The following is a 16,955-nucleotide window of genomic DNA, read 5'->3' as shown; positions in this document are numbered from 1 at the left end:
TCAAAACATACATTTCTCAGATTAGAGTGAGGTTTAAATTTAGAGGTACACATATTTGTTCCTTTGAAATCAATTTGTGTTTTTGGTTAATCGTCTTTCTAATCTTTTTAAATACCCCAGTGCTACACCAGAGCGAATAATCAAGTGTGATGATAGAAATCAGTCCCTGTTGCCCTTATTAAGCAATTGATGTTATCAGTACCTAATAATCGCTGCAGAGCTGTTTCCATTTGGTATCACATGACCACTGATTATTCAGTATTTCAATTAATCAATTAATAACCTTTATATCCTTATGTCCTAATATCATCACAGGTTTGGCTGAAATAATGTAGTTCTGAACTTACCTAGTTAGGTTGACAAAAATTCACGACATGAATGGGGAGGTGTTCCAGGTTTATTTAAAGACATACTAAATAAATATAGCACCATTTAGGAGGGGAGAACACTGGAGGACACAGGAATGCTCTCAGATATTCTGGGTTGGGAGTTACATTACCTGCTTTAATTTCGATATCAACCGTAGTTCACGCAAAACAAACTGACGTTTAGGGTAAATTTGTCGATTGGTTACAGATACAGTCCTGCAGAGGACATGTTTACATCATGGACAACGTATAATCCAGTCTGACATAGCTTTCTGCATCTAACTAAAGACAATACAGACATGCAATGAGATAATATAAAACATCCACAAAAAAAACGTGGGACTTTAAAGCGACTTCTTGCCCCAAAATATGCTGGCATCATTCACTGACTGCACAGGCTTCTGCTGGAAGGTAAACATGTTTTAGTTTCAGTGGAAGTGGTCTTCAGGTTACAGCTAGTGAATTTTACATGATGACTTCATTGTCATATCTAAAAAAAAAAAAAAAAAAAAAAAGCATCAGTATGAAGTTATATATAAGGAAATTATGAAAAGGGGAAAGGTCTATTTTGTTCATTGCTGTTTAGAGAAGTAAATCAAGTATGAAGTGAGAACATCTTCAACATTTCAACTAAACTGCGTATCTATAACAGCTGTCTTATTTTCAAACTGGTAAAGAAATAATCAAAGAGTCTCTTCCATTGAAAAGACATCAGCATGTCGTACTATTCAAGTGAAGTCACTGTGTTTTCAAACAGTGACCAGGTGGAGGCGCTATACACCCTGAAGAGTTCACACAGCAAAAATTGAGAGAAAATGTGAAACCACACGAAGGTAGACAGGGCTCTTGTGTGAATTTCATCATAATATCATAATATTCAGCTGTTCATGTCCACTTCCGTATACTGACTATGATTTTTGTTGTTGTTGTTGACTTACGGTTTTACCTTATGACTTATTATTCATTATAAGAGCCAACATCCAGACCAGAGTTTTTCTTTTCTTTTTTTCTTCTCCCCAGCTGAGAACATATTTGTGTAAATTGTACAAACATTCAACATCTACTACAGGTTCTAGTACAGAGAAGAATGAAATATGGACATTTCTCTCATTTCCTGAACAGCTAACACTTTAGACTTATGGTTTCAACTTTTTTTATTAGAATTTGTTCGAGCTCTGTCCTTATATTGCAACAAGGATATTGGCAGTTCTCCGCTTCCGAACTGTCTGGAATGCCTCGTTTTCACTCCCTACTTCTTTCTGAAGTTTCCGAGCTGAACGCCCCTCCGTCCGGTCACGCAGCGGAAGGTGGCCGGCTGAATGTCCCAATATTTAACAGGGTTGGCGAACAGACTGATGCCTGTATACAGGTTCTTCTTGACATTGGATCTTATGGGACAGAAGTCGTTGACTCCCACACTGCTGATTTTGTTGGAATGGAGGAAGATCACCTGAACAGACAGAGAGGATTTGTTTTTAATCAGTTCTTTTTCTGCTTTGTCAGTAAGTTTTATTCTAATACTACTTAACAGAAGGGTTGGGAACTCATGCTTAGAAGCTTCAGACCTGGAGAGAAAGACTTAGATTGACTCAAGTACAAATTGGAAAGTTGGGTTTTATAGTTTCAGGTTGCTGATATATGACATTCACTTTGCTGTCCTGCCCAACCCGAACAGTGAATTGGTCCCCTTGGTGAAAACACTGTATATGTGATAAATTGCCCCTTGGGGACAAATAAAGTGTTTAAATAAAACAAAAAAAAACATAGACAGTGGTGGTGAAGGCTCTATTCGATGATTTGGTGATAAGAAGGAAGCTACTGATTTAGCAGTCATAGTTGTCATATTGTAGTCCAGCGCTCATCTAAGATGATGGGCTTCGGATAGGCTAAATAATGAGATCATGGATACCAGGATCCAAAACACATTTTATTTGCTAGATGTCTGGGCTCAGTTTAAGAAGTAGGGAGGGGATTTATCTGGAAGTAGTTTGGCACAAAAAAGCAGCTCATTCACAGGGAAAGAAACATTGATTAAAATGACCCAGTTGAACCAGATCAGTCATGTGAGTACTGATCAGGATTAGTTTTGTTGAAGTGTCTCTGTCTCACCTGGAGGTAGCGCAGGGAGCTGAGGCCTGGTGGGACCTTTCTCAGACGGTTGTTGTCCAAGTGGATCTCACGGACGTTAGGGATGCTGGCAAGGCTGCCGTTTTCTACAGACTTGATCTGGTTAAAACCTAGTCCTAGCCTGCAAAAATGGCAAAAGATAGTTGGTCAAGGGTTGTTAATTGTTATTTGTGAACAAGAATAGTCCGCAATTGAGTAATAGATAAATACGGTGCATCACGTTGAAATTTGTACCTTGTCATATGTTATATGAAACTATGACCTAAAGCCTTAAAAGCTCAGCGCACTACAGCTTAAGAAGATATATGCCAATTTTCAAATCTGCTACAAATTCAGAAAACATCTTCATCGATGTGACAAGAACACATGTGTTGTAAATTCACACAAAACAACACAAGTGTCTCCAGGGGACACTAAAAACAGTTGAAACTGGCAAAGAATTGTTGTCTAATATCCTACTGTGCTTCTAAAATTAAAAGCATTGAATAAGTAGTGTGTCCCAGGCTCAGCCCTCCAAAGGTGAGAGAAAAATATATTTTTTGACGGATAGACAGATTAATTTGGGCAACAGCCTGGATACACATGCAGCTTACTGGAGAAAGACCTTGAAAGTGTTTCTTGGGTAAAACGTGACTTGTTTTCACCTCTGCAAGTTTTTATATCTGATGAAGTCTTCTATCTCCACCTTAGAGATCTTGTTGTAGGCCAGGCTCATCTCTGTGATGGAGGACGGGAAGTCTAGGAAGGATCACCAACATAAGCAGTAGAGTAAGCTTACTTGCGTCATATAAACAGATATTATCAGTATCTAGTTTAGTTTATTTAGATCAGGACAATAGGTGAGTGGTCTTCTTCTACCTTTTGGTACAGCAGTTAGCTTGGCCTCTGCTATTCCGATATACAGAGTCGACAAGCCATTAAAAGCTCCCAGCTCAATCCCACTGTTGGCCAGAGGGTTGGCGCCCAGCTCTGTCCGGACAATCACAAAACATTTGGTTTAATAATCAACAGTCCTGAGTTCAGAAGAAAGTATACATCGGGTTTATTATCAGTATCAATGTGTTGTGAAGATGTTCTACAGTAAACTCTAACATACACCTCCTAGGGTTACTGATATACCTCAAATATATTATGTATATGTGAATGTTGACACAGCAAGGTGAATCTGCATGCAGTTCTTATACTTTGTAAAGAGATGCCATGTTCCCACACACACAAAGTCAGCGTGGTTGTTCTGCCCCCGTAAAAATGTGCAGATTCAGCATAATTTGGACCTCCCGTGGTCGTGGGAAAAATTACTTTCGTCTCACAGTCAGTGGTATGACTAATGTGTGCTAAACTTTATGGGTAAAGAGTTTGCGGATGATGGTTGGGTGTAGGAATTTTCTGACGTTGACTTGACACCTCATGGTTAACTTTGCTAGAATCATGACCGCAATCTTTTCCTCAACATCACCAAAAGGTTTTACTCATACCACTCTCTTCCCCTAGCCTTAACCAAATAGTTTGGGTTGCCTCAATTTAACCAAAACCGAACCTCAGAGTTGGCAGATATAATACTAATGTAAATAAATGGTTGTGTGGGTCATTGGAGGGGAATGTCAAACAACATCTTTTGTGGTGTGTGGATATGAACACCTGTTGGCCCTGCAGTTTACCAAACCAGATATAACCTGACTTGTTAATCCATTTCTTCACCATTGTCAAAGCCTTGTTTAATCAGTGAAATGAACCGCTGGAGACTTCTTCTTGGCAAACAACTGGAAACACCTGGTCTTCAAGAACACACTGATTATTCTTAAGCAGACACAGGGCCACTGGATCAAGTTCTTACCCAGCACATGCAGTTTCCTCAGGCCTTTGAATGCATCCTTCTGGATTCTGTTGATGTTGTTTTCATGAAAGCGAAGTTCGATGACATTGGGGGGCAGGTTTGCAGGGATCTCAGTCAGCAGGTTGTAGGAGAGGTACAGCAGTCTGAGATGATCCATGTTTCTGAAGGCCTTGGGATGAATCTTGGAAATCTTGTTGTTGATCAGAAATAGGCCCTGTTGTAGAACAAATAAATCAAACTGAGTTTTTCTGCATTTCCTGCAGCATTAGGCTGTCAGATAAGATTTTTTTCCCCCGCAGTTGTATAGGTTTAGTGCAGCTGCATCATTTATCACTTAATGACAGGCCACAGAGTTGTGGCTGCAGATTCTCATGGTTTGCTGTGATACAGAACAGAGTTTTAGGCCTTGATGTGGTTTATTCCAGCTGGGAAAACACCAACTAGATCAAAGACTGATCCGCCCCCAACTCCTGAGCTGGAAGCTTCATTTAAAGGAGCTGTCACCTCATAAGGCTGCAGGCTGCACTCAAATTAGTGAGCTGTTCCTCTTCAGTAACTTAAAGAACCCTAAAAGCTCTTAGGTGATATGTCATTCACTTGGACCTTGACTCTGGATGAACTGTTTTAAAGCACTGAACAAAATTTTTGAGTCTACTGTTGAATTTTAGCCACACCAGAGCAGGTTTTCATTTCTTGATTCACATTAAAAATGTGCATCTTATCTTCTTCACACCTTAAAATAATTATTTTCTACATTGTTAATGAAGATAATTCTCTTACGTAAAGCTTGCTGAGGCCTTTAAAGTCATCCTCCTTGATCTCAGTGATGTCGTTGTTCTGGAGGTCTATCATCACAGTGTCTTCAGGGATCTTCTCAGGAATAGAGATCAAACCTGTTTTGAGCAACACAAATGTGCGATTAGAGTCCAGAGTTGAACAAAACATAATGAGAGTCACTTAAGAGGCTCATGTAACATAGTAGTGTATACATGTACAGTAGTATTACACAGATAATGTCATTTAGTTGGTCTCTGGCTGCTCTTTCTGGTTATTCCATCCTAGCTTTAATGTGTTTCTCTGATTCAGGGGAACATACTGGATGATCATAAATGAAAAATGAAAATGCAAAAACAAGCAAAGAGAGTTTCATGTGTTAAGATATTGAGCTGCCCTGCTTTACTATAAATGCGACAAGCCCTGGCTGTGTTTCTGCCATTCAACAGAGGAAATGGTCACAGTCCAGAAGCCAGGATGTGTCAGTTGAGGGAGTGAGTTGGATTATATTTTCTGCTGTTTTATGGGGAATAGCATGAAATAGGAAATTGACTGTAATCTGATGCTATGACACACTGCTGTGTGAAAGTTTCCCCAAAATGTTAAAGGACAATTCCAGGCGAATTCAACTCTGGGGTGTATTTACCTATCATTTTAGGTCTAAAAGAATGAATCTGAAGATTTTCAGTTTAATTGCTCCTGTTTAGCGGTAGTTGCATCTGTCCCCGCATCCCCACGGCAGCAATGAATGGGAGTGGATGTAAGTTCCGCTGTTTAGGCTGTTTCCAGCCCTCAAAGCCGCAATTTTTTTTCCACAGACAGCGTCAGATGGCTACTCAAACATGCACCGAGAAGTTTATTTACTTCAAGCAAGCCGGCATGTTTGTAAAACTAGATCTAATTCAAAGTCTCCCGGAGTCTCGCGCGAGCCCGAAGTTGCAGTGCTGGTGTATTCAGGCGCAGTAGGAGCTCCCGCTTGTGTCATAAACACAGGAATATCAACTCTTTACTTGCTTGAAGTGTACATTTTTTTCCACAGACAGCGTCAGGTGGCTACTCAAACATGCGCCGAGAAATTTTTTTTACTTGAAGCAAGTCAAGAGTTGATATTCCTGTGTTTATGACACAAACGGTAGCTTTTCCCACTGTGCCCGAATGCACCGCGCACTGCAACTGGGTCTCGCGCGAGACTCCGGGAGACTTTGAATTAGATCTAGTTTTACAAACATGCCGGCTTGCTTGAAGTAAATAAACTTCTCGGTGCATGTTTGAGTAGCCATCTGACGCTGTCTGTGGAAAAAAATTGCGGCTTTGAGGGCTGGAAACAGCCTAAACAGCGGAACTTACATCCACTCCCATTCATTGCTGCCGTGGGGATGCGGGGACAGATGCAACTACCGCTAAACAGGAGCAATTAAACTGAAAATCTTCAGATTCATTCTTTTAGACCTAAAATGATAGGTAAATACACCCCAGAGTTGAATTCGCCTGGAATTGTCCTTTAATACAAGATGAGGCATCGATCATAGCTGTTCAAGCAGAAGTAAGCGGAATATTTGTGTTAATATAAGTCTTAAATAGTTCTATCTTCCGACAGCAATCACTTATATAGAGTGTTTGGTCTGAAACACGGGTCTGTCAAGTCACTCTGCTCTGCTGTAAGCCGAGGAGAAAACTTTCCTTGTATCCTACAACCTTTATCCAATGAGGAGAGAGAACGGCATAAAGGGGCGGTCCTCTCTGTGTGTGCAGCCAAGGGATGCGCGTGCATGTGGTGACGTAGGGACGAGGGCGGGGACTGCTAACTCCATCGGCTGACAGGAAGTTAGCCAAAACGACCGGATCGCCTACTTCTGCTTTAACCTGCATGCATCAAAAAAGTGTACTAAGTGTTGTCTCCATTGCCTCTGCCTCCTACCAGCAGCCCAATCTAGTGGGACAAACTTTGCGGAGATCTGTGTATTTAAGTTCAGTTTAGTTGAACTTTGACCACAAAAAGTGGCAGAAAATTGTAACTGGAAATATTGGAAGTTATCCTGCTGAAATGTTTGTTGTGAAAACACTGTTGAGCGATTAGCTGAGTGACTGTTTTTAGCAATATTCATCGCTTTACAAAGTGGTGTTTATCTGGATTTGCTAGAAATATTAGGAATATTTAATATTTTATTGCTCATCAAATAACATCATGTGCAGACCTACGTCAACAATGCACTGGTCAGTATGATCAGTGTCTCAAAAGTCTAATGTAATACATTTCCCAGTGCCGTAGAGCTCCATTACTGTACAAAATGATTGCATTATTGCTTTGGTTGTCATCTCCCTTTATTACCATGAGTACATGCAGCGTAGTTTATTTAAGCCTATTCCCATATACACAATCCTGCTGCTCGAGAGCACCGAATGTGTATTTATCTGCCACTGAGAATTGTTGCTTCAAATGTCCTTATTATTCCTGTTTGAGTAACATTTGCTGGAAACTACAGCCAACCACATTTTGTTTGTTTGTTTGTTTGTTTTTAAACAAAACAAGAAAGAAACTATGAATTTATGACTCATTTTAAATCTTCCCTACAAACTAAGTTCAGACTTATGACTGGGCACCAAAACTAGTAAGGGAAGTTTTAACGTTGGACTAACATGTGATTTGGTGGAAAGAAGACTTGATAAGACCAGACTTACAGACAACAACAAGTCTCTTGTTATTTCTACTCAGTCTTGTTTCAACACACCGAGTGTGTTTACAGTAACATGTGGATCCAGATGTGTGTAGTGTGTTCTAACCCTGGTCAGAGCATTGCATCACTCTGGGTAAGCAGTGGCAACCAGCTGGGCAGTTTTCATCTTCATCATCAAAATCGTCATCATCATCGTCGTCGTCATCGTCGTCGTCATCCTCATCACCCGAATCGGCCATCATGACGTCATAGTTTCTCATGAAGTCCAGTACGTTGACGGGCTGGTAGGGTTTTGCGTTGCCTAATGCCAGCAGGCAAAGCAGGAGGAAGACCCTCATGGTTTGATCAGAGCGCTCTCACTGAAACAGAAACCAGGGAGATCTGAAGGAAAACACAACGGTTATAGGTTAGCTCTGAAACCAGAGGACCAAACTCTACTGTCAACGTATTGACCAGCAGATTCACAACAACTCGCACTGTCCACAAGAATGTTCACAACAATGTCACTAGCTATAATGTGCAATGGTACTTTGTAAGAAATGGCGAATCTCGTGCAAGTGTGCATAATCTTTTCCATGAGAACTGATCCCTGCACGGTGTTTGAAAAGAGAACAAGGAGTATCACAGAATTAACCACATCAGTGTTGAGCGCATTGTTTCGAGAGGTTGTCACAGATCCACAAATTGCAGCTATGCCACAGGAACCAACCCGACCTCATCAGATTGAACTCAATTTGCACCCAGCCAGATTTAGGTTTTGTTACTGGGAGCCGAGTGGACTTGTGAAGCCTTTGTTGTTGTGTACTGATCTTCAACTCTAAAACACACTCTTACAGTGCCTTTTAAATGCAACTTCAACATCTGCTATTGCTTGTTTTCGAGCAGAGGTGTCTAGCTTGAGGGGAGGTCACGGGAAACCTTTGGAATAGCTGGAGAATTAGAAAAACATTGTTATAAAAAGTATAAAGAAGTAAAGTTTAAAAAAAAGTATTTATATTCTTGTTTGCTTTCTTATTTACTTGACACTCATTTTCTCAACATATAGAAAACTGTTTCTCAGTTGGTGGTATTCTTGTAGTTGAGAAGAGCTATGTTGTCTTGTGTTCTGCATGATTTGTAGAGGAGTATACACATGCAAACTGATGGTATTAAACTCCAATTCCCAGCACATTTTCCAAGATCAGATGCATCAACCATGTTGTGTTCTTTGGTCATAAATTTGTGTTCATTACTTTATTTATTGGCTTCAGCACCTGGAAACAGGAAAATTAGTGTGAGTGTTGTAAACTGTAATTTGGTGATGCCTATCACCTCTTAACACTTAACTGTGTAACTACAGTAGGTTTGAGGAGCTAGTGCACCCAGTCTTACATCAATACAGGGGTGAGTTTCATACATTGATTACCATGATGACATTTTATACTATTTCTGATTCCTATAGCTGGCTTTCCTCGAGTGTTGTAGAAATTAGTAACATATCTGAAACTATAGTTAGTTACCATTATGCTCGACAGTGTTCAAGTTCAGTTTCAATTTTGCAGCCTGAGTTTTCTATCGGTAAAACAGTACATGCAGACTTCCTGGAATGATCAGTTTCAGTAAAAACAGCTCTTTTTTTCTATCAGTGTTTCCATGAAGCTCTGAAAACCTCTATTGGAAATGAGTTCTTGCAGCCAACATAAATGTTTCACCAGGTCTCACCTCCTCACCATCTGTGGTGATTCAGAAAATGATTTATATATCTTCCTGTATTACACATTCACACAGCCTGGTTGCGTGCTTCTGGTAATCTTGATGGATTCTGAGCCTTTCAGTCGAGCGTTCAGTCCACCCACAAGTATGTGGTGGTGGTCGAGCATCCTGCTGCGACAGCAAATACTGCTCAGCACAGACCCTTTTCTCTGCACCCAGGCTGCCTTTTATTTCACATGTGCACATTTAACATAAAAAAGAGGCAGTTTTATGAATGAATGTGTGTTTTGCAGCTTAGCGGTAAGTTGGGGATACTTCTCCTATTGTGGTGTTGTCCTGTCACTGAATCAAAAGGCTGTGGAAAACATTAAGCTTCCTTTCGCTGCATTTAATCTAGTCCAGGTAAATTATTCTCCAGAGGTCTTCATTTCATAAAACATCTAAACCATCCTGTCTCCATCAGGACACACATGCAGTATATTTCACTTAGAATTTATGAGAGCAATTACAATTGTTTTCCATATCATATAATCATCCACTTATGGTTATTGCATTTGTTTGAACTATAGGCCTATATCCAGTCTCTAGTAGTGTAAAGTTCCAAGTGTCCAGGGGATGAAAGCCCTAAATGAAATCTTTGGATGTCTTGCTGTGTCAAAAAAACAAACAAACCCAAAGATATACAGTTATCAATAATACAAAGCAAAGAAAGACAGTATGTCCTCACAATGGAGAGGAGGAACGAGACAGCTCTTATTTTGTTAATTATTGTTTTAGAAACAGTTATAAATCAGACAATTCATCTTGATAATCAACAACTAACTATTGGTAGATTAGATAGTTGTCTTGTGTGCTACTTGCTTAGTTTTGGTTACCATAGCAGTGAGACATCTGTCTGCATTGTACTTGAAATAGTTTTGTAAATTTGAGGTGATCTGGATAGTTTCCCTCATGTGTTTGTATTTAGGACTTCATGGAAAAGCACTTAGCATTTTTATCATAGGAGATCAACTTAAATCAAGGAATCCAAGACCACAGCATTCAATACCCCAAAACCCAACCATGAAACAGCAGCATTCACCATATCCTTTTCTGCTCAGCATGTAGTTCATCTAAACATGTTCCACTGACATTCACATGCAAATCAAAGTCTCAAATACTTCAATATTTCCTCTAAAACAAACCTAGATCAGCTGTTAAAATAAAGATTTTCAGTCCACAATTTGCAGCACAATCCACTGAAACACCTCCACCCAGCAGGAGTCTTGTAAATAGCCCTTAACACTTGGGATGTGCTGTATTCTTCCAAAATAAAACATGCCAGATTGTCCAGGCAAAATGTTAAAAATCTTGTTTTTCTTGTTTTGTTAACAACTCCAGGGTGTGTCCTACCTCAGCCGTCAGGTGTGTCTGTGTCCTGTTTTAAACCCCACGCAGTCTGCAGAGCAGCAGCAGGATCCAGCTGGAAGGCTGAGAGTTGGATTCTCAGTCAATACATTCCCAGTGAGCAGAGAACAGCATCACCCTCTCTTCAGGAAAAAAAAAAAAAGGCCCCCAGAACACCCCCACCAACGGAAAACCTCCGCTGTTAGGGTGAGAGGTTCAGTTTCAGTAAAGAGCTCTTGACTCTGTCTGAGATCACACCATCTGTACGTCTCGGACTAGATTTGAAAAGGCATTGTTGGGACTTTAGTCATGTGCTTTTCATCTGGAGCTTTGAAGTTGTGCCAGGATAGTTAGCTTGAGACTCCTGAATGGTTGAGTCTTTATATAGAACATACTGGTAGGTCTATCACCTCCCCTCCCTCCACGGCTAGTTGCCATATTAAATATTTTACATCAACATGAATGGCTTCTACACTGAGGCCTATTGGCACGAGGGAACAGGGAGAGTCGGGGGACAGCAGCTTTAGCTGTTTAGGGTTTCCACAGTGAAACACCCACCATGGGGATGGAGGTGAGCAGCCACGCTCACAGATTAAAGGATGATGCCATATGTCCATTTGTTTGAGGACTTCTTTCGTCTGCTTGATAGAGACTGACCTCTCTCAACAAGGAGCTACAGTTTGTTTAGATGAGCATCACTGAAGGTTGAGGATGCTTGAGGTGTAGAGATGCCAGTCAGTCACCAGGTAATAGGAGATCGTTATGGTTACCAGGACAGTATGTCTAACTGACCCTCTTCTTGTTGATGATTATCCAAATTTTATTTGATATCATTATTATTTCTTTCCTATTTTAATACAGACATGGTGATCACTATCATGATTATTTCAAATTTTTACCTTAATTGCAATCGGTGCTTGTTGGTTTTTAGCCGAGCATATTCGGTAAAGTCATTGTATGCAAGTGATTAAACCAATTGGCGGTGTCATGTTTTCTTTGCTGAAGCCGTATTGTGTCCAAACAACAGACTCAGCGTTCTTTTCACCAAATTTATTGAGATGACTATTGATATTGATCATTTTTTAGTAAATAGCCCGGGTTTATTCTCATTCATCTTTTTCCTCTTTTGCACTGCTGTTCTGCAGTGACAGGTCTCCCTGGTGGTATTCTGTATTTCTATAACACTAGGGTTTATAATAGAGGAAACATGTTTGTAAGGAACACTAAGACTCACCCTGTCTTGTTTCAAGATCTCTAGAAAACTGAACAGCTGGCATTATCTCACCCCACAGGAAAATTTGTTGAATGACTTGTTAAGACAGATGAGTATTCAGTGGTGGGGGCATACTGATTTAAGGTAGTACGAGGAGTCAGTGAGAAGTGAACTGCCTTCACTTTGTGTTATTTTAAATTTGGAGAGCAGAGACAGGAGGTAGACGAGGAACAGAGGAGACACACATCAACATAATTTATGTTCTGTTGTGCTCTGCATGACATGTACCTTAACAAGGCACAACAGGAAACCCCTAAAGTTTTACTTAAGGCAAAAATGAGAAATACCTCCCAAGAATGGAAAAGCTAACAGAAGCTTGCTCCCTCAGGGGTTCATGTGTTATACTATTCGTTTTTCCATTCAGTGTTGGTATTTTCTGCTGAGCTGAGCTGGAACCGCACTCAGAAGCAACTTATGGCAGAGCCAGACCGTCCAACTATGCCCTGGTTTGGCAGTCAGGCGAACCAAAATGGGACCGGGGCTGTGTTCTGGTTTCAATGCATCTTCTCAGTGGCAAAATCATATTTTCCAAACCATCAGAGATCTGGTTAAATGATCATTACATCAACAAGAAGCTTGGTGAGCCCTCTCATGTTCAACATACTCTTTGAAGGAAAATCCTCAACTTCAAAGCAAAGTTATCTTGTATTTTCTCACCAGTTGTTTTCAACTTTCCAACAAAACTGAAATTTATATTTTGTTCTGACTGAATTATATTTACCAATTTTAGACTGATCAATAAATGTAAAAGTGTTGCCCCCTGTTATTGTTCCATTTAAGTACAAAACTATTTATTTCCGCCTGTTAAAAATATGTACCGGTATGTGTATTTTTCTTGTTTCTGCTATGATCTGTCCCGATGTTGAACTGTAGAGATGTCCTGTTTATGCATTCATCCTCCCAGTGCTTGCATGCTCTGGATATTATTAGATTTATAGAAAGGCTTCAACTCTCCTACTCTTTTCCTGCTGCTCTCATCAGGTCAGCTATTCCTCTTGTCCTCCTGTAGGCTCTTTCTTGTTTCATAATCGCTTTTAATGTGAAAATGTGTAAAGAGGGGGTTTGACATTATGACCATGTAATCAAAATATCAATGGTTTTAGATTGGCTTGGGACCATTCTTGCATTTAATCTCTCCTCCCCCGGATTTCACACATTTATACTATCCATGGTCAGATTTAATTGTAAACAAAAAAAAACAAACTACTTTTAAAGAGGAACTAAGCAGGATTTCTCCCGTGGCTATGCTACATTTTTGCCTTAATTAAAAAGCTCCGGAGTAATTGTGATTGTTAACTACATGACTTGTTGCAAGTGAGAACGGAGGCTCTCTGCCTTCACCTGGCGTCTCACGGCTGAAAACCAACCTTGCAACATCAGTGTAGTACCTGGCCGCCGCCCAGCTCTCGTCTCTGCACATTGCAACACAAACACGCTCCGTAACCCTAAATCTTTTGTCCCTAATCAAACACACACATCGTAACATTGTATATGTTATGTAACGTTTTCCACTGCTCCATTTATTGATTTTTCGCCGGCTTCATTGTAAACAAATGCACATGGCTGAGAGCAGCGTAACCAGAACAGCGGAAAAGTGAGCAGACTTGCATAGTTCCCCTTTAAAAAGTGCAAACTGCTTGGTCTTTTGCTCCTGGACTAATTTTTACAGTTCCCAAAGTGCATTAAATGAGTTACAAGAGGTTGTGTGTAGCTTCACCGTCTATCTGGAAGCTTTTGCCACTTGACACAAAACTGCACGATGTGTCAACTTTCCAATGCAAAATAAAATGCAACTGGGACAAAAGACAAAGGGAATCAACAAATCATAATTAAAGTGTGAGAACATTTATAATCTCTGCTGTTTTGATGACCATGACAGAAATTCATGTATAGATCCTATGTCATGGTTGTTGTTCTTGATGTTACCTGCAATTGGTAAGATGTTTGACTCCCCTGCGGTTAAGTTAAATAAAGCACTGAGAAGAGCTGAACATGAGCGTTAATACGTCTACCTCACATTTGAAAAGTCTCATGGAACCAAGTGTAAGCTGCTATTATCTGATATATTAGCACGCCCACATTTAGGATTCCCTTGTTAAAACCTCAGGCTCAGTTTCCAATTCCTCATAATCACTGCTCCATAACTGCACTTTGAAACAATACTCTGTCATGAGCCAGATTGTAAGATTAAAGGATACCACTTTCCCAAACACTGCAAGGATCTGATTGAGGACTGAGAGCTCTGTGCTTTCTGTGCACTGTTGGAGGACACAGCCTTTGTTTTGTTCTTCGAGGAGCACCAGTGTGTGTCCTGTTGTTGGGTTTAGATGATGCCTCTGTCTGTCCAAAGAAGTATGTTGAACGTTTGTTTTGAGCTGGATGTCTATCGTGTTGTCTTCCTCTGTTGAGGGGGATATTGCACATGCAAACCTCTTGCTTCTCAGCTGACTGGTCTGCCGCAGAAAGATTCAATTCAGTAGCTTTAATAGTCCAAAGAGGGAAATTGGTTTGTGGTGGTGAAAAAAATGTATGGCATAATTGTTGGAATTACAGTATTGTAACTACAAATTAAATGCTAGAGATTATTTCCTGATGGGAGATGGTCTGCGTTCCTGGTGGGAGGCGGTCAGGATGTCTCTTCTGTCTCTGGATCTCAGACTTTCCAACCCGTCAGACGTCTGTGACAGCTCTGGACTTGCTGGAGCTTGTTGTGTTCCCGTACTCAGGAGAATTTCCTCCATCAGAGCCTTTTAAAGCCGTGAGTCACCAGGGCAACTCGTATGGCGGCTGTGCCAAGGAGTTGCCTCAGCGCTGTTGTTGCTGTCGTGCCACAGGAACGTTTTGTTGCCAGGAAACATTTTAATAGAGCTGTGTGACCCTGCAAACCAGTATGTTACCTGCTGCTGGAGTGTTACCCAGCCCGGCTGCACAACAGACCGGTGTCATCGTCCTAGCACTTCACCATGAGGCTACCTGATGCAGGAATGTCTGAGGCTGATGCTTCATTGCCTCATCGGTCCAGGGAATGTACATTAAACAAGCAGAAGCACAATAACTGTTAAACTGAGGGTAGGATATGATTTAACCAATATAACACATCCCATCTATAATAAAAAAAGACACCACAGGCTAAAAATACTAGTTCTCAAGAGTCTTGGCTCTATCCATAAGTCGTTGAAAAAACAGCTGTATTATAATCTAATAAATATATGATTGGGTCATCAGTTTGTATGTTTCAGCCCAGAGTCATAAATATAAACTTTGTCTTCACACAAGAAAACCTGGAAAAACATGTGAAGAGTAAAGAACAGATTTATTGAGATTTAAATGCTGCAATAAACTTTACAATTTACAAATGTATAAAACTACAGAATAAATGCCTCGTTAAAAAAAAAAAAACTTTTCCTCACTAGGATGTGCACTCTCTATTTAGTGAGTAGTTACGTAATGGTTGATGATTTAAAGATAAAAGAAGGATAGCAGCACAGTTTGAGCACAACTATGAATCTAAGTGCCCTTGGTTGGAAATATAACAATGAGTAGTTTTTTTTGTTTTTCCTATCATCTCCTGAAGAAAAATTACAAAAATAAGAAATTTAGAATTCATGCTGTAATGGAGCTCAATGGACGTCGCGGTCCAATTTTACCACCCAGCTATTCCTATATTGTCCTCATCTGTAGGAACATTGACAGGATCACGTGACTAACGAGTATTAGATTGTTCCTTCATGTGCTGATTTGTGAGACTGATGGACGCAGCAGCTGGTCGTGCTGGCAGAGGAGAAGAATTCTCTCTTTTCAACGGGACCTTTTGATCTCTGAGCTGTGGCTCATTGAAAGAAAGTTTTCCAGCTGAAGGACGATGACAGGATGACTGCCAGCATCTAGAGAGTGACCAGTCATTACCGATTACCGATTTGCTTTTTTACTTTCAGATTTATTTTTGTCGGCATATGATTATCTAATATTTCCCATTTGTCTCACCAAAGAAGGACCTGCGGTTTTTGTCCTCTTTGCATTTTAGCTTTTCTGTTCCAATCGTCCTTTAGATCTGTCTGCTACTGAAGTAAATGATCCTAAACCCCAGGCTTTGAGAGGAAAATATTATGATAAAGTTGGCTTTCCCTGCTCTGATAATTACAGCTCTCACTGAATATGTACTGCTTGAGGGTTGGAGACGTGATGCAAAGATCACGGTATTTTGTCATGACTCATTCTTGATTGTTCATTATGGCACAGCGTCTTCCAGAGGCCTGGGGTGTTAATTTGATAATGTGAAAGTCAATGGAAGTATTCCTCAATGTGCGGGACGTGCTAACAGTGAGCCGAGTCAGGGAGTCCAGTGCAACATAATCTAACTTGTTGTTTATATGTGACTCATGCACCATGCAGGTTGAATATTTGCATTCTCTGTCAGCATGTATCTGATCCTTCAGGTGTTCTGCAGCGTTCCAGATGGAAACACGAGTCTTACGTAGCGTGCTTCCAAACCCCTGAATCACCACTCGGCTTTCTTACAGTTATTCAAATAGGTCTGCTATTCTGCTCATTGACGGCAGTTCCCAGACTAGCAGTGCTGTTATTGTCATAATGATATTCCTATTACATTAGTAATGTAGTGACCGGCACATGTGACCGTGACATTTTGAACTTTGACGTCATCAATCAGTCAGTATTGGAAACATCGCAAAGTTTATTGAGCATCATAACAAAGTTTAAAACTGTAGCATATGATCGTTGATACATCAAAAGAGATTTCATATCATTTAGACCTGTTGGCCAGCCAAGAGCAAATTAAAGGGTGTTTTCTTCAAACAGCTGCTATT

General features: G+C 40.4%; 2 protein-coding genes across 2 annotated transcripts in view; one reads left to right on the top strand and one right to left on the bottom strand.

Moving 5' to 3' along the window:
* The window catches only part of cenpp (centromere protein P), a gene marked incomplete at its 3' end in the record, with an annotated part of 85,490 nt that overhangs the window by 41,583 nt on the left and 26,952 nt on the right, over window positions 1–16,955 (top strand). The window lies entirely within an intron of this gene.
* On the bottom strand, window positions 1,011–10,955 carry aspn (asporin (LRR class 1)). The gene is made up of 8 exons (XM_083971349.1): window positions 10,863–10,955; window positions 7,885–8,159; window positions 5,110–5,222; window positions 4,330–4,543; window positions 3,354–3,464; window positions 3,140–3,233; window positions 2,478–2,616; window positions 1,011–1,818 (listed from the first exon to the last, which is right to left on the bottom strand). The coding sequence occupies exons 2-8, from the start codon at window positions 8,114–8,116 to the stop codon at window positions 1,618–1,620; spliced, it is 1,104 nt and encodes a 367-aa protein (XP_083827475.1). The 5' UTR covers window positions 8,117–8,159; window positions 10,863–10,955; the 3' UTR covers window positions 1,011–1,617.

Source organism: Trachurus trachurus (assembly GCF_905171665.1).
Source record: "Trachurus trachurus genome assembly, chromosome: 5".
Classification (NCBI taxonomy): Eukaryota; Metazoa; Chordata; class Actinopteri; order Carangiformes; family Carangidae; genus Trachurus; species Trachurus trachurus.
This window is presented reverse-complemented; position numbering and strand designations above follow the sequence as displayed.